General features: G+C 35.7%; 3 protein-coding genes and 1 pseudogene across 6 annotated transcripts; 2 read left to right on the forward strand and 2 right to left on the reverse strand.

The window, feature by feature from the left end:
* Nucleotides 1–2,355: 2,355 nt before the first annotated feature.
* On the reverse strand, nucleotides 2,356–3,585 carry LOC18608074 (zinc finger protein ZAT10 pseudogene; annotated as a pseudogene). Its single transcript, XR_016024703.1, has one exon. The product of XR_016024703.1 is annotated as a zinc finger protein ZAT10 pseudogene (transcript).
* Nucleotides 3,586–9,241: 5,656 nt separating this feature from the next.
* CLPR1 (CLP protease proteolytic subunit 1) lies at nucleotides 9,242–12,658 on the forward strand. The gene is made up of 9 exons (XM_007042565.3): nucleotides 9,242–9,625; nucleotides 10,148–10,263; nucleotides 10,440–10,643; nucleotides 10,733–10,837; nucleotides 10,987–11,049; nucleotides 11,378–11,489; nucleotides 11,925–11,986; nucleotides 12,071–12,253; nucleotides 12,345–12,658. The coding sequence occupies exons 1-9, from the start codon at nucleotides 9,406–9,408 to the stop codon at nucleotides 12,429–12,431; spliced, it is 1,152 nt and encodes a 383-aa protein (XP_007042627.2). The 5' UTR covers nucleotides 9,242–9,405; the 3' UTR covers nucleotides 12,432–12,658.
* Nucleotides 12,659–13,298: 640 nt separating this feature from the next.
* On the reverse strand, nucleotides 13,299–16,531 carry LOC18608077 (mitotic checkpoint protein BUB3.2). The gene is made up of 9 exons (XM_007042566.3): nucleotides 16,267–16,531; nucleotides 16,043–16,173; nucleotides 15,850–15,932; nucleotides 15,114–15,380; nucleotides 14,877–14,952; nucleotides 14,645–14,725; nucleotides 13,996–14,074; nucleotides 13,814–13,914; nucleotides 13,299–13,699 (listed from the first exon to the last, which is right to left on the reverse strand). Exons 1-9 carry the CDS (start codon nucleotides 16,387–16,389, stop codon nucleotides 13,612–13,614), a joined length of 1,029 nt encoding a protein of 342 aa, XP_007042628.1. The 5' UTR covers nucleotides 16,390–16,531; the 3' UTR covers nucleotides 13,299–13,611.
* A 378-nt stretch (nucleotides 16,532–16,909) lies between these two features.
* LOC18608078 (RING/U-box superfamily protein) lies at nucleotides 16,910–22,112 on the forward strand. Of its 3 annotated transcripts, none has more exons than XM_007042567.3 (10): nucleotides 16,910–17,051; nucleotides 17,191–17,266; nucleotides 17,694–17,774; nucleotides 18,275–18,395; nucleotides 18,501–18,595; nucleotides 19,186–19,257; nucleotides 20,058–20,330; nucleotides 20,475–20,583; nucleotides 20,827–21,013; nucleotides 21,621–22,112. In XM_007042567.3, the coding sequence occupies exons 2-10, from the start codon at nucleotides 17,243–17,245 to the stop codon at nucleotides 21,706–21,708; spliced, it is 1,050 nt and encodes a 349-aa protein (XP_007042629.1). In that variant the 5' UTR covers nucleotides 16,910–17,051; nucleotides 17,191–17,242; the 3' UTR covers nucleotides 21,709–22,112. The 3 variants fall into 3 exon arrangements, with proteins under 3 accessions (XP_007042629.1, XP_007042630.1, XP_088660155.1); XM_007042568.3 differs by having other exon boundaries at nucleotides 16,915–17,051; nucleotides 17,134–17,266; XM_088804029.1 differs by lacking the exon at nucleotides 16,910–17,051 and having other exon boundaries at nucleotides 17,103–17,266.
* Nucleotides 22,113–22,605: the final 493 nt, after the last annotated feature.

The raw sequence follows: 22,605 nt of genomic DNA on the forward strand, positions 1-22,605 counted from the left end.
TAAAAAAAACATTTATACTCGTATCATGGGAGAACACGAGTTATTGCTTACAATAAAGAAAAATATATTCATATCGCCTACATTGATTTAAATTTATAAGTGATTGTTTAGTTTTTCATTTAAAACTTGTGATAGCGGTCATGCCATTGCCACCCAAGATCATCTTATGTTGATTTGCAGTGACATGGTTATCCAATGAAAGAGGGTAGCCATTGGAATCTTAATTGTGAGATTAAGATGAGAGCATGAGGCTAAAGGATCAGTGAGTGGTGACTTATTGACTGAATCAACTAGGTTCAATTAATTTATTTAACAGTTGCCACAGGATGACAAAGGTATCTGATGCTGAGTTTTGACATATATAAGTCGAGAAACCATACAATTAAGAGAATCAAGTGATCAGCTTTTTGAACCATATTGGAATGAGCTCCACATTAAAATCTGGGAAAACTAAAATAAAAGTTGTGAAAAGGAAATGATTGTGAGATCAAGTGAATCGTTTCTGTCAGTGCTTTTCATTTCACGTTTCTTATGCCTTTCTGGATTGTCTTTCATTCATTTTCAGGCTTTCATAGACTTTTTTTCTTTCATTATTCCCAAAAATTAAACAACGATAGCTAGTCCCTGTGAAAAGCCAAACCCTTTCTAAATGAACAAAAGGAATAATATGTGGGCACAGGATTTTAATTTATACACATCGTTAACAAACATTTTACACATGATAAACTTTTGGGGTTCATATATACTTAATTTCCTCCCACACGCAAAGAACACTTGAAAAAAAAATTACAAGTGTTGAAACTCTCCTAGCTAGGGAACCCACATTGTCTCTGCACATGTCAATCCAGAAAGAACTTAATATTCTTCCTTTTTCAAACTGTCTATTCTCTCCTGTTGGCTGTTGATCTTTAATTTCTCCTTCGTATCTCTGAAAACGTCTATAAAAGGTTATGAATTTACTTGCCATATTACTCCAGAAAGGAAAATATATTCTAATTCTAGCTTCCTTGTTTTACCAGGTAAGGGAAGAATATTCCATGGGAAATAAAATATTATAATTCTGGGGTTATGGCCTGGTTGAAAGCTGGCACTGATAACACGCCACGCTCTGGCACCCGCAAGTTTGTAGAAGACTTCTTCAAGTTAAGTCTTTTTAATTCAGATCACGTACAGTATCGATTGCAGGGCGTTTACACAACTGGAGAGCTTTGTTTAATTGTTTGTTATTTACGTAGAGAAGTAGGACAGACAAACCCTAAGTAACGTAGCTTGAATGTTTCAGTGTTGGCATGTAAACAGAATTTCATTTCCGGAGAAGCCTTTGACGGCCGCATTCGGTGGGAAATGAAAATGAGAGGAAAGTAATAAGAAAAAAAGGCTTAGGTTGATTGAAAGAAAATGGTCATTTTGAGGAAAAGGTAATCACTTTTCGGCGTAACTCTATGAAGCAAAATGTGATAAATTTATACCACTACATTCACATGGTTTTGATCATACCAAAGTACCCTCCAACTCCAACTTCTTTCATCTTGGCTTTACCCCTCTGTTTTCCTTTTTCAAAGGCTATTAATATGTTTTTTTTTTTTGAAAGATAAGGCCATTAATATGTTAAAAACCCATTTAGAGACGACCCATAGTTTTCTAGAAAGATGACATATCTAATCTTCGAGCTGGATCTAATCTCCAAACCATGTTTGGCAATGGCAGAATTGGCTCTAAAAGTGGGGAAGGAGGGGGTTTTGGATCAATTTAATTGTAGTATGTTGGTCGGGCATCAACATGTCACAACGAAGTGTCCTAAAGCCACGCAAAAAGTGTTGCAGTGGTATTTATCATCACCATGATTATGATGAACCACTTGATCATGCCAACATGTGCATTAAAAGCATTAACCACATGGGATAGTTAGCAGTTTGAACGGTGAACCATCTCCCTAACATGGGCTGGTTTTTTTATCTTTATAGACACCACCGCCGTGACTGCCTATCTCTTGCCTGCTGTCCCTGCGCTGTTCACGCGGCAAAGTTCTTTGCCTATAGTTAGCTTACTCCATTATACAAAAAAAAAAAATTTGCATCATCCTACTATTTTCTTTTTTACAAAAACAGTACTAGTACTTTTCTTCTTTTATTTTTGAAAAGTACTACTAGTACTTTTTTATTGGGGAAAAACCCAAAAGAGCTTGACCTTTTCCTTGGCTTCCCTGGAAAAGTTGGAAATAGAAATGGGCCTTATTTGAATTTTCAGCAGCGATAACATTCATTCATACCCAAAACATAAATGTTTTAGTAGAAATATTTTTTTAATAAAAAAATGAATTAGTGAATTGCCAGCAGCTGACTACAATAGGGAGAGTTCACAAACAATGAACAAATTCACTGTACAGAACAATTCATCAAATACAAATCCCAGAATCAATGGACAAATAAAATCATTCATCTTTGTAAATTCAATTAATTCTACAAATCCTAAAATCAATTCTGTGCTAAAGAAGATTCCAGCTTCTCTTCCTTGGCAATCAAGAAACGTGGTTTCTTAGTCGGCAATGGACTTTCAACCTCTTGTTCTGCGTTGATTTGACTAAATCTTCCATCTTTGTTTTCCCCACAGAACTCTGGCAAAGCAGGCAGGTTCAGGTCAAAGTCAAAGTCGACGCGGTGGCTTTGGCTCAAGGCACCGCCGTCTGATAACGTCACCCCACTAACGCTAACGCTAACGCTACCACACTTGTTGTTGTTGTTGTTGTTGTTATTGTTGCCACCTTCGTAGTGGCAGCGTTTGTGGCCTCCCAAGGCTTGGCCTGTAGGGAAAGTCTTGTGGCAGATGGAACATTCATGGGCCCTACCGCTACCGCTGATGGCGCTGGTGGCTGTGGTGCTGGTGGCAGATGGATTATCCCCGTTGGTGGTAGCAGCGTCGGTGGAGGGTTTGCGGTGGCTGGCTTTATGCCCACCCAGAGCTTGGTAAGAAGGGAAAGCCTTGTTACATACACTGCACTTGTAAGACAACTTCAAAGCTGGCGGAGCCGGGGCGGGAGCAGCCGCTGGTGATGACGAGGAAGATAATTGACGAGGATGATCATCATCGTTGGTGGAGCCACGAGCTAGCATGATGAGACAGAGAGCAAGGTACTCTTCTTCAGTCGTAGGAGACTCACTCCGTGGTCGCTTCGAACGTTTGCCCTTCTTCCATGTCTCGAGATAATTGTTGTCGATGTCCTCATATTTATTGCTGAAAGTTGTAGCAGTGGTAGGAGAATTCAGAGCTTCAAGAGCCATCCTCTTCAAATTCTCCAAATTCAATCAAGCTTTGAGAAAGATTGAGAAAGATGGAAAAGAAAGGTAGAATAGTGATGCCCTTTTTATTGATTTTTTCTTTTTCCTTTTTTTGAGAGGTTTGAGAGAAGCGAGTGAAAATCGGTGTGGCTGTAAGGGGATTATATAGAAAGGAGTGGAGAGGGGAGTGGGAAAAGAGTGGGGGGGGGGGGTGAGTTTGGTAGGAACAAGTGAAGTCGGTCAACTAAGAGCAAGGGTGAAGTGGGAGGCGGGGTGGAGACTGAGCTTCTTTTGAGATACAATATGACTGCTTCCAAGTCAAAACAATGCTACGCCTGCGCTTATTAGTACTAATACAATTTAGCGACCCCTACTCCCCCCACAGACAATTTAGAAAGGGTAAACGAACCCACCCACTCGGCTTTTGGGTCTTACTGCGTGTACCGCACGTCTCAGTTGGTCAAAATCTGATCTAATCTCACTGTGGTTGAATGAAATCAAACTCTTTTATTAATCACAAAAATCTTGGAAGATTTTTTCACTGAATTTTTATGTCAAATCTATGAAATTACACCGCTTGGAAGATATAGTCATTTAGATGGGATTTCTCTTTGATTAGGCAGGGTTTCTGGATTGTTCATGATGCAGCAATGAAAGAAGGAATATACGATAACAATGGAAATTACATTGTGACTATTATATATTTATGATGCAATCAGCTTAGGGGAATGTAGTGGACCCTCGCTCATTAAATATTATATTAATTACATAATAGATAATTCGGCATGCTCTGCTTTGTTTTTATTAAGAACCAAGGGGGAAAATGTGCCCCTCTTGCTTGCCTGTTTGTCTAGGAGAAATTTCCAAAAAATGGGATTTTTTTTTGTACCTGTAAAACCGGCTGTCTTATCACTCAAGAAATCACTTTTGCCCTTAGCATGTGTTTTTCATTAATATTTTCGCCCCATTGCTTCTTCATTTCTTCCCAGTTCTGGACGATGCTCCAAGTTGCAGGCTTTCTGGCCAACCAAATATGTTAAAATGAAACCAGTGCCCATGACTTGGTAAATTTTAATTGGTTCTGAGATAGCAGCTCGGCATTTTGTTGCTTTGCTTATTTGTGCTTTGTTTTCGGTAATTCATTGTTGGTTGGCCTCTAGAAAGACAGCTAATTCCTGAGAAACTCCATTATTGGCCACGTGTGGAACACCAGTCCGATGATTATCTTCGTTGCTTTCCAGAATAAACAAATCTCCTTCACCCTTGACTCTTCCTCTCTTTACCACTCTACCCCTTCTGAATTTTCAATGATTTTCAAAAAGAATAAATGTGCGTAAATATCTAGAAAGTAGGAGGCTAGAAGCCATCCTTTTACTTTAGTTGCCTTCAATATTGTAAAATTAATTTTAATTGTATAGTTTAATACATGTTAGAATAATCATAATTTAATAAATTTTTTATTTATTTAAATAAATAATTTTAAAATTAATTCTTTATAAATTAATAATTTCAATTAAGTAATATTTTTAATCGATTTTGACTTGAGATCATGTGATAAATTAATAATTCGTTAAATTTATAAGATAATATATTTTTTAAAAAATCACATAGATCTCACTTGATATATAAATTAATAATCTCTTTATATAACAAAATTATATATATATATATATATATATATATATATGACTCGATTAAAAAGTCTTTATAAAATATAACTCTCATGTTACTTTTTTTTTAAATTGATGTCTTTTTTAACTTTATTTTTAATTTTTCTTAATGTATTAACTTTTTATTTTTTATTGTTAAATTTTTTATACTTTTGAGATAAAAAGTTATTGTGTTTAATTTTACTATTTGTGATACTGTATGTTCTTAATTTGTATAGATGTTTTTACTTGATTTAATGTTTATGAAGCATATTAATTAAATATACATTGAATGTAATTTTAATTTGTAGTAAAAATGACTAGAATCATGATTTCGATTTAATAAGACTGATAGTAGTCTTTAACACTTTTTGTCTTAAACAACAGCTGCGGTTCTTTGAAGCAAATTAGGTTTATATATATGTCCAATCTCCCCAAAATTGGATGTTTGTGGGGTTATTTTATTTTCTTTAATTTTCTATTGCTTTATATACTCATAAGGCCCAAAGTCGATTTTGATATTGTCAATTAGTAAATAAAATTTACTTATTTATAAAAAAAATTCAATATTTTGAAAAAAAATATTGATAAATTATTTTTTATTAATTAATATAAAAATTATTTAATTTATTAATTAAATAATATCTTAATTAATTAATAATTTTTCATAATATAAAGATATTAATTTATAAAAATTTTACTGTATATAAACTTAATTATAGAATCGAGTTGAATGTGAAGATCGGAAAAACAATTCGATTTTGTTTAAAAAACGAACAAAGAGTGAATGGTATTTACGTATTGTGAAATTACTACGGAGTTAGATAAGTAGAGTGCAGTAGTCGAAGGGAGTGGGCAAACTGTACCTTCACGGACGCGAAACCGTCAGGGCATACGGCACGCAACGCGCTTGGATCAGGCTGACTTACACGTGGCACTTATGGTTGCTTTTGAAACTACTTTCACGTGTTATCCCACAACCGACAAGTAACTTTGGTATGATCCATGTCAAAGCCGTCTTTCCATCAGTACGCCACGTGGAGTGCACATTCATCGCTCGACGCGTGCCATATCTCTCCGCTCAACACCCAGGAAGTGGGGAATGCTAGAGGCCGTAAATTGTGTTAAGGTAGGTTCTAATCCGACGAGTTCGGCTGTGATTGAGAATACGCGGTGGTGATGTTATCACTGACCTGTTAATTAGAAGTGGAATTGAAGGCTTTTTTTTATACTAAGGAAAATGAAAATTTCTCTATGATTGGTAGAAAATTAAATGGCGGTCCATTTTGCACATGGACATTTGATTTTCCAATGGTTTATGCACATAATAAAAACAAATGATTAGATAGGGTAGCTGGCAGCTCAATCCCATGAATATATATATTATTTTTTCTTTAGAAGTTGGTTAGGTTGCAAGTTAATTATACATCTAGGGCTATATGGCCATATGGAGGAGGTTGTTAATAACAAGCTAATTAAATTATAATTTGTGGGCAAGAGGCATTGCTTAACTTATTTTAGCTAAATCAAGCAACAATATGTAGAATCATCATAGTTTATGTCATTGTGCCAATTCCATTAATTTAACAAAATCTTTTTCACACTTAGCCTCACTTTAAATTATAAGCAAAATGCAAGGTTGACTGATTAGAATTTAATCAACACTTAAAACATAGTAAGATGGGGGCATGCATCAAGATTATTCTAGCAAGCAGATTATGACATTATTCTCACTTCTTTCTTAGCCACCAAACAAGCTCACAAAATGTATTACCAAGAAGATTAGTTAAGAACACAAAGATAAAGTCAATCCACGTCAACATGTCGTAATTCTGAGCTTAGCCAATTGGATCAGCATGAAAAGAAAAAAAAAAAAATCAACAAACACGTAAAGTTCTTGGTGGTCCAAGTTACGGCAGCTGTGGCGTCAAAGAGAATACTGGCTACACTACTCAGCAAGCTTTGATGGCTGAAAATAGTTTGATTCCGGGAATGTTCAAGTGAAAGGAGAAGAATACAAGTAAAACCTGATGAAGTCATTCCTCACATAATCACTTCCAATGGATAATTCATGTGAAAACAAGAATCGTTGCGAGCTTTTTTCCTTCTTTTTTATTCTTGTTTCTTTGTTTGCTAGGTTTCTTAACGGGAGCGTGCTGAATTTGGTGGTCAAAATGTCAAAACTTCTCTGGGTTTCCTTTGGTTTTCCTGGCAACCGGATGGAACCTTTCAATAAACTTGACAATTAGTTTGTTAATCAGTTTTGAAGGAGACTTTTTAAGTTAACTGTAAAGACTTTTGTTATATTGTATAATCCATGTTAAATTACACGTATTCTTCCATGAATCCGGTTGATTAAGTAGACTACGTCATTCAAGTAGTTCGGTCTACCCCGACCAAACAAAGGAAGCTGCATGTAGCCACCTTCATTCCCTATTAAGTATTAACTCCTACTAAAGTTCCTTACCCCACACCCCCCCTCCCTTCCCTATTTATCTCTCTTTATTTTTAGGGCCGGATTACTTGCATGAAAAATCCCTTTAATTTTTGTAAATTTAACTTAAAATATTACGTACTTGATAATGACAGCTTCTAAAGGGTGGGGGGATGTAACTAGTTCAAAAAGCCTCAAGAAATAGCCTTCAGCACTAGGTTAGGAAAAGGCAGACGCCACTGATGCACATGCATGCGGAGCAGAGCGCTCCGCACAAGATAAAGCGGAAGGATTAATGGAAATTCGGCATGTTTTGCTTTAAAATAAAATCAATCCTATGGGATTTAACATTGTTTAATGCAATCATTAATGCCATTAAATATTGAAGGTACATGTATCAATGCATGTTGCATTTATTTTTTTCCCAAACGAAATGCATGTTCGAATTTTTTTTCAAAAAGGAAAACAAAAACTAACAAAACTTAATATCCTCCTAGTTGTGAAAGTCTTGACTAAATTTTTTCGGTGGTTACGTCCTCCTAATCATAGCATGTTATTAGGTTATACACTTCACGATATCCATACATATGTCGAACAATAAATATTATTTGCACGAATCACACTCTCTTGCGATACTGGAAGGCAACGACTGAGGGAATGGGCTAATAAGGATCCTCGTCTTTTTAAAAGTTTTAAAATTTTATAATATATTTTTATTTTTTAAAAATTTTATAATTTTACCCTTATCATAATATTTTTCTTTAGTAAAATTCTTCCACAGCAATTAGTCAACAACTTACTTTTTATTAATCTCTAAATATAAAATTTTGACTCTATCATTAATGGAAAGTTAAATAATGGAGGATTCATTGGATGAATCAAAACCTTAATCTGGTCTGCAGCTCATATCTACGTTTTGTTTATCGCTTCAGCGTATGAATTCTGACTTTTGACTTTCGAGGCAGACCTGACGGCGGTGCTTAATTGGGCTGGCCTGTTTTCCAGGCCATATACCTTCAAAGTCAATTGGATCTGAGCTGATTTGGGCTGACATTAATCTTTGGGCTCTTCACCAAAGTGGGTTTTTGGATTATGCGGTGAGGCTTACTGAAACCCATTGTCTTTAGAAAAGAGTAATGGCCCCATGGATTTGATTTTATGCAAGTTATCATAAAATCTTAACATGACTGAGCTACAATCACATAATCCTAATTCATAACAATTACATAAAAATTGCTTTTATATGATTTAATTCGAAAAATTTAACATTTTTTGCTTAGTAAATGCTTATTAGAGCTATATTTAAAATTAAATTATTAAATTTATAATTTTAAAAATCACAAAGCATAAAAAACTAAGCCTTACAATCCTTTGCTTATGATATTTTAGAAAAAGAGGACAAGAATATTCATTTAAGTTTTCTAGAAAAAATGAAAGAAAAGTGTTTTGATGAAAATTCAAATTTGTCAAACTAAATTATTTTAAAATGATTTTTATTTATTTACCGTGAATTAGATTAATGCAGTTATAGTTAAGTCATACCAAATTTTTATGATAATTTTCACATAACTAAGTTGATGAAATCATTTTTCTTTTTGAATTACTGGCAATATTTTTCTTTTTTTTTTTGAAACGAAATCTAAAATAATTAGGATATGAACAATTCCATTATTCGCAAAGAATATGAAATATAAATAAAAATTATGAATATTTTATATAAAAAATAATTAGGTCAATCTGATATTTTAACATTATTTTTAAATATTTCATTATTAGTTTAAAAATTATGAATATTTAATAACATTATTTCTATTATTAGTTTTTGCACAAGAAAAGAAATTTTAAATTTTTAATAACACAATAAAGAGTGAAAAAAGAAAAAAAAATAAAATAGAGGAGGGCGCTTGTTTACACAAAAGCAAAATCCTTTGACATTGGAAAAACCTGAAACTTCTATTTCTAGTTGGGAGTTCACTTAACACAAACAGTTGCTTCAGCCTTCAAATCTCTGTGTTTTGTGGGGGTTTGTTTCCCTGTCTCTTAATTCATGGCCACCTCGCTGCTCTCACCTCTAACGGCTCCAAACCCGGAAGCGGTGGGTCCTAACATCCGGCTGTCGAAATCGTGTTTCCTCTCCGGCACCAAGCTCTTCTTCTTGAAGCCCCATCCTCGAAAGCCCACGGCGCACAGATGCTACACGTCTCCCTTTGCCAAGTCACTCGACCACATCCCCAAGCAGTTCAGACAAGAAAATCTCAAAGATGGATGTCAGTTTCTTCACTCCTTCTATCTTCCGTTAATGCCCACCACCCCTTTCCCCCTTTTTTGTTATTAATTGCTGTTCAAACCGAAGAACATTTAATTGTTTTACTTTTTTTTTAGTTTCTTTATAAATTCTAATTTTAATTTTTTTTCCTTACAAATTTAGATTTTTGAAGTGGGCAATTGCTAGTCAATAGGACTTAGGAACAATAGTTTAGTGCAAGATATGATTTTTTTTTCTATTGGAACAGTATAGGAAACATTATTTGAAGCTACTGTGAATATTGGGACTGGCATGAACATGGAATCAATGATATAAATATGTTCAAATGAATCAATGAAGTAATGAAATCCTCTGAAATAGATTAGTGAATCCATAAAATATCGAGAGACTTTTTACTTCGGCAATTGGAGCTCTGATGGTTAATGCCTTATTTGAATTATGAAGTTATCACTAGCTGCTTTGAATGAGTTTCATCTAATGGTAAGACAATTAAGGTTTTTATGTCTATCTTCTTTGTTTGTAGTGATGGACAATTTTAAAAATGTGCCGCAATATCTTTATGGTCTTAGTCCTTCACAAATGGATATGTTCATGACTGAAGATAATCCCGTCCGTCGACAATCAGAAAGAGTTACTGAGGTTTGCTTCTTTAATCTTTATTAATATCTGAGTTCGTAGATGATGATTAATGCAGTAAATTAATGATAAGAATCAAAACCATTTTGCTATATAACATTTTATCCTAAAGAACCTAGACTTTGTGGTTTCTAATTTAGTTTTACAAAGCAATTTACTAACGGTTCCAACCTTTCCAGGAAAGTATCTCATCTGCTAGGAACTATTTGGATAATGGAGGGATGTGGAGTATGTCAGGCAGTAATGATAGAGGTCCTTCAAAATATAGTATGAGTGTAAGCATGTATCGTGGAGGGGCTAGAGGATATGGAAGGCCTAGAACTGCTCCTCCTGATTTGCCTTCATTGCTCTTAGATGCTCGGATTTGTTATCTTGGAATGCCAGTGAGGCTTCATACCATATCTCACTTGTAATCTTGGCTGTTGGCTAAATTTCCTCATTTTTTGATATTTTTTCTCTCTTGTTGGTGCAGATTGTACCAGCAGTGACTGAACTTCTTGTTGCTCAATTTATGTGGTTGGATTATGATAACCCTTCAAAGCCTATATACTTATACATTAATTCATCTGGGACACAGGTTAGAACAACGTTTCTCAGTCTTGATTAGTCCCCTCAACTGTCACTGAAACATTAATCCTATTGTGATATTTCTGGATTAGAAAGTACATACTGTATTGGAAGTTTGCATGCCTATCTGTGCTGATTGGTTGCTGCTGTTCTATTTAGAATGAGAAGATGGAGACTGTTGGATCAGAAACTGAGGCATATGCTATAGCAGACACCATGGCTGTAAGTATTATCATAAAAAATTATTTGTTCTAAAATATTAATTACATCTGGTTATGAATTTATCTTCCATGGAATGAGGTAAGCAGTCCAAGAAGTTCAAGAATAGTTGTGGTTTTTGTGTCTGATGATTTTTGTTTTTATCTTGCACAATGATCATTATGGGGTATATTTGTCTGTGTAGTTATGAGTTATGAGAAATAGCTCAGTAAAATAGTTCGTGTGTATAGATTTTAGAGTGTTTTGGATAATTATTCCTTATTTAGCTGTTTGACATGCTTTAAATTTAACTTGTTCATTTTTTCTTTTGTTTCTGTCTATCTACCTGAAGTACTGCAAAGCAGACGTCTACACTGTGAATTGTGGCATGGCATATGGTCAAGCAGCAATGCTTCTATCTCTAGGAGCCAAGGGTTTTCGTGCAGTACAGCCAAATTCATCCAGTATGACTCAACTTCTCTTTGTAACTTAGAAATGAGTATAAATTCTTTTGGGAAAGATGTTATTGGTCTCTATCCTTTTTACATTTTCTACTCTATCTGTGGTTGACAAAGCCATGATTAGGGAATTGATATTCACTGCCTTCTTAGAATAATTTCTTAAGAATTTTCTAATTCTGCCTCCTGACTAAATGGTTTACTATGGGACTGCCAAGATCAAAATGTTGAGCGTCATATCCTATTTGTATTTTCAGTTTCTAAAGCTCCAATTTTTTTAGCAAGAGTAACTGCTGCTTTTCTTTTTCAACTTTAAAACCCTTTTCGTCCTCAAAATTCTGATCAACGATTTCAAAAGGGCCCCTGAGTTTGCTATCAGATTTTTGTCATAGTAAGAAATGAGGGTCATGTTCTCTTTCTCTTGTTTTATACAATTTACAGCTAAGTTATATCTGCCCAAAGTCAACAGATCAAGTGGGGCTGTCATAGATATGTGGATTAAGGTGCCCTCTCTCTCCATGCTGTTGCTTTGTTTATCTGCATTTTTGTTTTAGCTTCTTGTCTGATACATCTTTTTCTTTTTTCAGGCCAAGGAACTCGATGCAAATACTGAGTACTACATTGAGCTATTAGCAAAAGGCACCGGGAAGACCGAGGAAGAAATTGCTAAGGATGTCCAGCGACCTAAGTATTTCCAAGCACAAGAAGCCATAGACTATGGCCTTGTAGACAAGATAATTGATTCCAGGGATGCTGCATTCGAGAAAAGGGTATTATTCTTGTTACTGTTCACTATGCTTTTTCCTTAGCTTTCATGCACCTATAGCCATCCTCTTAACAAGTTTTCTTTCTCCTGATCAGAATTATGATGAGATGCTTGCTCAATCAAAAGCAATGAGGAGAGGAGCTGGATTTGGTCCACAAGCAGCTCCTTCCGGGTTTAGGTGATCAAAAAGTATCAGTATAGCATGACTATACATGAAGTGAAAACTCTCTGCTAGTTAGCTCTTTTGTTCAATATCCCATGCTATGCGTAGCTGGTTATAATTTTTTATTTGATCAGGCTTTTTACCCACAGTGCAGAAATGACACTGTCCAAAACTGTAGACAGGCTGCACTTCAGCTTTGTATATCTATATTTCGGATGAAATATAATGTTAAATTACGTCTAAAAAGAGGTTCAAGATTTTGTATTGCCATGCTTTAGTAAAGCAAAGAACCATTTAAGTCATCTGATGCATCCTAAACAAGGCTGGTTCAGAGGTTTCAATGCACTCGACATTATCTTATAGTAGAAATCTTGTCTTTTATTTTTTTTCTTGAATTTTGGATCGTTTTAATCCAAGAACTTCTTACAAGTTTGTAGAGTGACAACAAGTATTATTAACTCTTGGGATTTTCTTCTAGAACCTACATTACTATGTTATCGGCTTCATAAGTTCAACAAACTTTTGAGGTGAGCAAAACCAAAATAATTGGGAAAGTTCTACAGCAGGCTTGGATAGAGGCTAGTAGCAGAGGGCGTTATTATCATTTTGGCCCTAATCCGCCATTGTTATGCAGCTGCATCTTTAATTTTCTCCCCCGCTTTAGGATAAGCCCTGGCTTCACCGATCAAATGCTTCACTCTTTATCGTAGTAGTCAGTGTTGAGTCCTAATGGAACATGTAAATTTCATTTGAATTTTTGGCGTTCTGAGGGGTAATGAATGACATGAAGAATTTGTAACACTCCTAGGAACCACGCTTTATATTCTGGTAACAGAATTAATCCACAGCAGAGAAATATTTCCCAATAGCCAGACATTGTCTTAAATTGTAGTACAAATGATGAATTTTTAGATCGTCTGAGCATTACCGAAATTTGAAAACAATGTTCAGTACAAGTCAACTAGTAACATTTTTCAACAGAGTGGAAAAAACAACAATAATCATCTTAGCAACTACATTGTAATTATAATAAATTCACAAAGATGTGAAGCAACAGGTATGAACAAAAAAAAAAACGCTAGCCTATGATTGAAAAAAGGTTCCCAGATTAAGTTCAGACCTTCATTCACTGAAGCCTTCCAGAGTATTTAACATACATGTCTCAAATTACCACGAATTATGTAAAGATCCTTGATCAGCTATGCTGGAGGGTTAGGATATACTTTTGGTTTTGGCTTCACTTCAATTTCATTTACACTACGTACAAAGATGGCATCTGGTTCATGTCTGCACGAAGAAAGGATACAATGTTAGAGCTTGAGTATGTCAGCATCCCGTATGCTTGTGTGATTTTCATGTGTCAGAGAGAGAGAGAGAGAGAGAGAGAGAGAGAATTCTTACGGCTTATCCCCTTCTTCAAATGTGTAACTTGAAGCCACAGCCAACAGTCGCCCATCTCTGCTGAATGAAAGAGCGGCGATGCTCGTTGGGTACTTTGAATACTACAAAAGATCATTATGTAACAATAGTAAATTATCAGCTCTTAAGTGTGAAATAAAACTGCAGATCAGACCAATCAATACCTGATACAGCCTCTTCTTGTTGTTTCCATCCCAAACATTAACAAAACCATCACAACCTCCAGTTGCAAATGTACCATAGCTGCAGGTTGAAAGTCAAAGCAGAAATTCGCAATCATGTGAGGGGAAATAAACTGATATTAATTATTTTCAAGATCCATTGTTAAACTTCCATCAAAATTCTTTTAGTTTTGAGCCAACTCAAAAGCATTCCCAACAAACCTTGAACCTCATGTCTTTGAAGCAAAATGTAGGATGTTACTAGCAAGAGGAAGTTTGCAATAACTTTATTTTCTCAGCAATATTTGAATCAAATAAGAGAAAAAAATGACCAATGTGTCTTGCACACTTCTAATTGGCCATCTCAACATGAAAATCTAATTTTTAAATTACTCATTGTCAATTCAATTGTCCATGTTTGCCACTCATACACAAAAAGCCAAAATGCTCTCAAAGGCAATGCTAACATTATTTTTGATAATCAAGTACAATATTGGCATACTACATCATATATTTAATATACTATCTTCCAGAACGGATCTTTCAGCTAGCTTGATTCTCAGGTTTTCAGCCTCTTTTAAGCACTTCTTGGTATGGTTGGCCTCTTAATCTAAGCATAAAGAAAAAGTTAAAAACTTGTCCAGTAACTTACACAGGATGGAATGCAATAGCATTTACTGGATATACAATGTCCCGCCCTGCCTCAGATTTCCGGTGGCACTTAAAGGCATACCTACAAAAGTCCAAAATAGCCATCAATAAAAGCAAATGATAGATGGAAAAACAGGTAGGATCAGCAGGCCAGTTCCCAAAGTCTATAACATATCCAGCAAGCCAGCAAATATATCATGATATAGAGCTAAAATGGATTGATTGAGACATACTTTTTGGCTTGACTTGCTTCTGAGAGATCAAAGAACTCCATTGCAACTCGCCCTTCAACTGAACTTAGAGCATATCCTGCATAAACTTGTCTAATGAGAAGCAATCTCACACAAAAGATGACGGAAAAGATAATGGGTACAAATTTAGTTAAATGCTAGTATAATCAGCCTTCCTTTTAATCCTTTAATAACTACTTTCTGCCCCTATAAAAACTTGCAGAACTTAAGAAGTATTACCTGTTCCATTTGGGTAACACCTCACACATCTAGTTTGATATTTCAATGATGATTCCCTTCGTTGCTCAGGTTGAGACATATTTCGCAAGTCATAAACATTCACATGTCTTCCTGCAGTTGCCACTACTAAACGATTTCCAACAAGAGATAATGAGTAAACACGCTCGGGTTGTGGGTATGTGCCAACAAGCGTGCGCTCCTGCCCACTTGCACCTCTTGGATCCCAACATTTCAATGTCTTGTCCCAGCTGCCTGTTATCACTTGTCCTATAACAACGGAACGAAACATAAAGGATTTTGACATTTTCTTAAATGAAACAAGAAGCTCAAGCACAAAACCCCTGTAGAATAAATTTCTTCGAGAATCCCATAGCACCAGCATAACATATTATTTTAACCTTCAAAAGTTATATTCATATATGATAGGATTCAGTGGAACTTGTGATTAAAACAATCCAAGTATGATTCAGCTTGTGTCGATCCTTACAGATATAATCTCCTAATTAAGTTTAACTTTGTGAAGAAAACTCTCTATCCTCTCACTTTCTTCTTCAGTTACACCAAAGGTAAATACTTTTCCATATCTTTTCTGAAAAATTGAAACTCAGAAGCATATTCTACACAAAGATATAAAAATTCAATTTTGAATGGCAAAATCAAAGCCATATCATCTTCAAATCTGCAATAAAAAACACAAAAAGCAAAATGAAAGAGAAGATTAGCTATTTTAACCAACCTGCTGCATAAGAGTACTCTATACAACGCACAGGAGCATCATGTCTACCTAAAATATCCTCCTTTCCATAGCTGAATACTATCCTGCAAAATTAGCAGCTTAATCTTAAGCTTGGTTTTAAGTTTATTTTCCTACTCATTCTCGAGAATCAAATAGAAAAATAAGGGCAAAAACCAAAGTCCAATTAACTAACCTCCTAACGGTATTGTCAGCACTGGCACTGAACCCAGAAGAATCGTCGTGGAAGCAGCAATCGAGTACGGGCCCACCGTGCATGAACTCTCCTCGCAATGAATTGGCGCTTGCATCATACAGCCTCACAGTCTATGGTTAAAAATTTTAAAAATTACAAAAAGCTGATAACTGGAAATCAAAGGAAACTTAAAATTTTGAAGGAATTTGATGGTGAGGGAGCACCTTATCCCATGAGGAGACGAGTAGGTGATCGCTGTGATTGGAGAATCGAAGGTTCGAGATCCCGTCCATTGGAGGGTTGGAGAGCTCGCGCCCTGGGGCCGGAGGCGGGTGGACAGCTGTCATCGCTTGATTGGCTGTTAGATAGATAAGGACTGACGGTGAGAGTTTTCTAGGGTTTTCAGAGAGGCAAGAACTGTTACTGAGTGAGGGGCAAGAGAGAGAGAGAGACGGAGAGGGAAGGAGATTTGAAATTTAGAATTGTTATTATTCGAATCGGCCAGAGGCCCAAGCTGTTTCAAATTTTGCCAACGGCGGAGATAAACAAAAAATTAAAAAAAAAACTTTGAATTCAAAATGAGCTAAGTATTTCCTTTTACGCAATAGCCCATTCGTTACTCGTTTAATTACACCAATGCCATTGTATGCAACTATGCCGGCCTGTCATGTTAGTCAACTTGGATCTAGCCCAAAAGAACAAAGATAAGGCTTAAGCCCAGCCCGTCCTTGAACTCCCTTTCAACTGTCCAATCTAAAAAAGCTTACATTTATTATCGAATTTCTTTTCTTTCTCAGTTGATAATAACTTGTTTTTTTTATTTGCAGTTTATAATATAATAATTAAGAAAAAAATAAATCTTCGAAAAATAAAAATAAAATCACGGCGTAACGGGATCTTAATCTGCAAAGCTCGGAAACCGAAGGGAGGTTTTGTTTCTCTGTGCTTGGAGCAAAGCAAACCAACAGAAAGACTCGTCAACCAACCCAGAGCGTCAATAATTTCTAATGTAAAATAAAATTTTTTTCATTTCCTTTCAATTCAGATCTTTCCTTTATTCTCACTGATCTTTGGCTTACCTTAAACCCTAGGTAATTTTCATTCAATTTTCACCTCAATCCATTTCTAAAATCCGAAGCTTTGTACAGAACGTTATCGAACTGCAAGTGTCGATCCCGTTCTTGCTCGCTTCTCTATGCAATGGTGGTCTGCAAATGCCGCAAGGTATGGTTCTTTTTTTCTCCATTTGTTCTCAAATTTCTTATTGCTTGATAGATTCACTGCCACTCTTAGAGCTGTAGATTTGCAATTTTTCGTGTCGATATTTTTTTTTTCATTTATTTTTAAGAAATTTGTAATTCATCGCTGGAGGTTTAGATCTATCAGTTTTTAGTTTATCGTCTTAAACAATTTACGACTTTGCAGATCTTTGTTGTCTTAATTTTATATTATTTCAATTAGAAAATGCGAATTTGAATGACTTTGATTAATGAATCGAAGGGAGAGGGACATCGACCTTGATATTTAGAAGTTTAAGTGGAATGTAGCTTAATATGTTATGAATTTAGAGGTGTGTGTTACATAGGAAAACTTTTGGAGTTGATTTAGTTGGTTGGATCAAAGATTTACGAATGTCTCTTTGGTGTTTCAGGCGACGAAGTTATATTGTTTCGTGCACAAGGTTCCCGTTTGCGGAGAATGCATCTGTTTTCCTGAGCACCAAATATGTGTGGTAAGTTTATAACATTCTGTTCATTTTGCATTCAAAAGGCAAAACTATATTGCCAAGTAAACTTTGACTTTATTAAAATAAAGGAGTGGTCATACTACAGTGACTAGGAGCAAAAAACAAAAGTAATTCTATCCATACCAAGAAAGGGGGAGGGGTGGGGATCTGGATTAATTATAGGTGAGGCTTTTGCAGAGTTAGAACTCTACTTGTAAATATTATGTTTATGTCATGAATTGAATTTTGGTTTATGTACAACCTTTTTGCAACTATATGTGTCCAGATATGTTGGATTTATTAATGGTTTTGACTTTTTTTAATGATATATCTGTGTGCATTTCTCTAAATTATATGCAATATCATGAAAAAGCTTTTGTATAATGTGCATATGCCCTTTTCTGCTGTGTATATTTAAAAGTGTTATAAAACAATTCTGAGTGGAGATGTTGTGTAGAATGCTGTTTTGAGGCTTATAATGTATTTTTCCTTCCATTTTTCTCTAGATACGTACTTACTCAGAATGGGTAATAGATGGAGAGTATGACTGGCCTCCCAAGTGTTGCAAGTGCCAAGCTGTGCTTGAAGAGGGGGCTGGCTCTGAAACCACTCGATTGGGTTGCTTACGTATGTGATTAGACTGATGTAGATACTGCCTCTTGTTGTTTTCTTGCAAATAAAGCATGTTGGAGTTGTGCTATATAATCTTACTGTTATATTTTACTTCTTTAGATGTCATACACACAAATTGCTTGGTTTCACATATCAAAAGCTTTCCTCCGCACACTGCACCCGCTGGATATGCATGTCCTTCATGTTCTACTTCGGTAAGCTTTCTAAAAGCTGTTTATTATATTATCAGAATGAGTCAACCGTTTCATGTCCACTTGCTTCTGTTTAGTATTACTCAAGTGATAAATAAAAGTTCACAAAATTGATGGCAACAATGTACTTGAACCTTACAAGTGGTTGGAAGCATCTAGATGCTAAATTTTTCCAGGCTTCAAAGCATTGATGGATGAGGGATCGTTAACAGTAATTGAAACTACTGCAGTGCTGCTTCTGCTTTTGGAGCTAGTCATATGAGTATTTAATGGATGAAAGCTCCTTTGCTGATTGTCTGAAATTTTCCAAGTAACTTTATTTACTAGAACCTTTTTCATGGACTTAGCAACAGCAGAGAATGGAGATTAATAAATGGAACAGCATGTAATTAACATTTTCTCATGTGTGGGAAGAATTTCTATGATCTGTTACTCAAGGACTCAAGACTGTATAATGTTCTTGTGGCATTCCTCAGTTTGTTTACATATACACTTTGGATAATAGCTGTTATGTCTGATGATCTTGGTTATAACTTACTTCTGTCAGTGTTTGTTCTTTGTCTTGTCTCATTTTGCTTTGGTTTCTTGCCCAGATATGGCCTCCCAAGAGTGTTAAAGATTCAGCATCCCGTCTTCATTCACTGCTGAAGGAGGCTATTATGCAGGTGAATTCATGCTCGGTCTGGCTGTTACAGAGAACTGCTCATTCTAAATCTAAAGTGAACTTTGGATATCTTTTTGTCTTTTTCAATATTTTGGTTATCAAACTATCCTCCTGCTTTTCCTTAAGTACATCCTATGCTTCGTCATCATATTGCCCATTGGTGCTTGGGAAGTCCTCTTGCCAGTTGTAAATTGTAATACAGTAGTTATGCTTTTCAGCATGTGCTGATCAAGCTTGATTTTGGCCTTTCAGTGGTTTGACATGACAGTTGCAGGATTTAACTGTTCCCATGGTAGAGGTTTCCAAAATGGATGGCCTACATTCTGCTAAGAAAATTTCCCGTCAGATGCATAAATCAGCAGAACCAACTTCTTACAATGAAAGTTGAGATAAATGTAGGCCATATAAGTCTGTTATGGCCAAACCTTTTTTTTTCCTGGTGCACTTAAAAGCATTTAACTGCAAGGAAGTTTCTGAAATCTCATTTCTGAAGTTATGTCAAGCTTATAAAACTCAAAATTTGGTCACTGGAATTTTGCATTTCCCAATATTTTGGGTGCCCGCACAATCTTCTGATGCTTCGAAACACTGAACATCGATTGCCTCTGAAATTAACCTATAAATATGTGTTGATTATCTGTAAGAACTGCACCGAATGAAAAAATGTTTTGGATTGATTGGAGTTTTAGCATGCTTCCTTTCAGTTTTATATTGTAGTCTCATTTTTAGGATAAATACAATTTGAGTTCCTATTATATCTGCTTAAATAAATTTTAAATGACTTGACTTGCTATTGTGCAGACTGGCGTGGAGAAGAATTTGTTTGGAAATCATCCTGTTTCTTTGCCTACGACAGAACCCCGTGGTCCTCCACCTGCATTTGCTTCAGATCCACTGATAAATTTTACCTCAACTGGAGGAATAGAGTATGATGGGAATTTATCACCCTCTGTGGCAAAAGATGAAGGATACTCAGCAGTTGGAGGACCTTCTAAACTTACGGTGACTGAAATAATGGAGATAGATGGTCCTAGTTCAGCTGGGAATTACATGAAAACTTCAAGCCCTGTTGCTGTAAGGGATTTTTGTTAATTATTGGATGTGAACTGAATTGTTCAAGTCATGTAAAGTTTTGCTTGCTTGCATGTGTCAATTCCAGTATGTTAGTTGTTTGTTATCTTATCTTGGTTATTTGTTCTATGTTGCTATGAAACCCAGCCTGTGGCTACAACACGAAAGAATACAGTTCATGTTGATAGGCAAAACTCTGAAATCTCATATTATGCTGATGATGAAGATGGAAATCGTAAGAAGTACTCTCGTAGGGGTAAGTTAAAAAAGCCCTGGGGCATGAAGCCATTCTGCTTTCTAATTGATTAGAACTTTTCCAATGTCTGACCTACTATTTTTGGTCTGAGCGTTTCTTATTGCATCCATCTAAGGTGCTGTCTAAGTGTGTTCTTAATGGAGAACTTAAACAAGATAATATTTCTTAAGACTCATAATTTATTCCGTGCTCTGATCGCATATTCATGTTTCCTTGTATTGTATTTGTAATTTGTTGTTGTAGGTCCACTTCGTCATAAGTTTCTCAGAGCACTGCTTCCCTTCTGGTCAAGTGCATTACCAACTCTACCAGTGACTGCACCTCCACGTAAAGACGGATCTAATGCAGATGATGTCCCAGAAGGTCGTTTGAGGCATCAAAGATCAGCGCGGGTGGATCCAAGAAAAATGCTTCTTGTCATAGCAATCATGTAAGTGTGTCTTTTTTTCTTCTTTTTATTTTTTATTTTTTTTGTATATGAATATGCATAAGCATCTATGCCACATCTATATGTGTGCCTGTGCCCATGCCAACTAACCAACCTGCATAAGCACACACAGATGTACCTTTCTCTCTTGTGCATACGTTTTCCCATTTCATCAGTATGCATCTCTTTGTTTTTATGTATGCATCTGTGCTTGTGGCATGTGGGTGATGCAACGGACATCTGGACGGGATACCAACTAAGAGTGATCAAGCAGAATAAGGGGGGGAAATATCTTATATATATTTCTAAGCAGATTCAGTTCTTTTGGTTGGTTCTAAGATTGGTTTGTTCTCCAACTGGCTTGCCCTGTATGTCATGACTTAGGGTTTTGTGGGTTCGTTTGTCCTGACTACTAGCTGTATCCTTTTGCTCCTCTCCTCTTGAGAATTAGATGATGGAATCATACTCCGCAGGTTTTCTCGCATCATCAACTGCAGATTTAGAATGGAACAACTTAAGTTTAGACTGCTCCATTGATTATTATATTTTGAAAATAATGAACATCATATAGAGCAAATATTTATTTCAGTGTATCGACTATGTTGTGCAGGGCCTGCATGGCTACTATGGGTATTCTGTATTACAGAATTGCACAAAGGGCCCTTGGTGAGAGACTAGCCGAAGATGAGCAGCAGTAACTAATTAAAGTTGTGACAAAATCGGTGACATTATATTACTTGCTTCTACGAATCATGTTGGTTAGAGTTGCCTTTCTCTGCTCAGCCCCTCCTCAGCGATGATCATTGGTGGAAAGAAAACACGAGTACATTGCAGAGAAATTCACCCCTCCTTCCACCTTTTAAAAAAAAAAAAATTTTATCGGTGTGGATACCAAAAAATCAGCATTTCAGTGCAGTTAAAACTGAATGTTACATAGCTTTTCTTGGCCTTCGTTCGATCTTTATATCATTTTGTTTTTGCCCCCACTGTTTAGGAGTTGAAATGAATGACATTTGAAAGGCGAAAAATGTTTTGTTTAAACTGGGTTATTTTGTAATTATTGTTTCAATTAATAAATTGCTTAAACCAAAGGTACCAGACACGTGGAATTCAAAACCCATATCACGAGTGATGGTCCTCTTTCTAACCATTAAACTGTGCCTGTGAAATTATTATTATTATTATTATAAAATGAATTATAGAACTAATGACTTCCACTAGTAAAGTAATCACTACGAATTATTTAGCAGATTATCTGCTTGATTATACTCGATTCAAGTTTGAAACTAGCTAGCCTAGAATCATTGACCGAATCCCCTGTCGCTGGCAAAGTGGAAGGCAAGTATCCATGTCATGTAGGAAACTTTTAAGGATACTATGATTAAGATTTATGTGAGAGATTCTAGATTAATTTATGTACATATATCTATGTATTTATGTATGATTGTATGTATATGCTTTCATACTATTATTTATAACTCATTCACGTTAAAACAAAAATAAATTGAGAATTAGTGCCCCATTTCAACAGCTCTTTGTTCTAATTTTTAATTCTTTGGGCATTGTTGTTACAAAAGCGAGTACGAGCTGACTTT

This window comes from Theobroma cacao, chromosome 2, assembly GCF_053813885.1.
Source record: "Theobroma cacao isolate CCN51 chromosome 2, ASM5381388v1, whole genome shotgun sequence".
Lineage (NCBI taxonomy): Eukaryota > Viridiplantae > Streptophyta > Magnoliopsida > Malvales > Malvaceae > Theobroma > Theobroma cacao.

Coding starts and splice junctions, on each gene's coding strand:
- CLPR1 (XM_007042565.3), top strand. CDS start 9,406: ATGGCCACCTCGCTGCTCTCACCTCTAACGGCTCCAAACCCGGAAGCG. Junction 9,626..10,147: donor AGAAAATCTCAAAGATGGAT/GTCAGTTTCTTC, acceptor CTTTGTTTGTAG/TGATGGACAATTTTAAAAAT. Junction 10,264..10,439: donor AATCAGAAAGAGTTACTGAG/GTTTGCTTCTTT, acceptor CAACCTTTCCAG/GAAAGTATCTCATCTGCTAG.
- LOC18608078 (XM_007042567.3), top strand. CDS start 17,243: ATGGTGGTCTGCAAATGCCGCAAG. Junction 17,267..17,693: donor TGGTCTGCAAATGCCGCAAG/GTATGGTTCTTT, acceptor TTGGTGTTTCAG/GCGACGAAGTTATATTGTTT. Junction 20,331..20,474: donor AAACTTCAAGCCCTGTTGCT/GTAAGGGATTTT, acceptor TATGAAACCCAG/CCTGTGGCTACAACACGAAA.
- LOC18608077 (XM_007042566.3), bottom strand. CDS start 16,389: ATGACAGCTGTCCACCCGCCTCCGGCCCCAGGGCGCGAGCTCTCCAAC. Junction 15,381..15,849: donor AGAGTACTCTTATGCAGCAG/GTTGGTTAAAAT, acceptor CCGTTGTTATAG/GACAAGTGATAACAGGCAGC. Junction 14,726..14,876: donor GAAGCAAGTCAAGCCAAAAA/GTATGTCTCAAT, acceptor GGACTTTTGTAG/GTATGCCTTTAAGTGCCACC.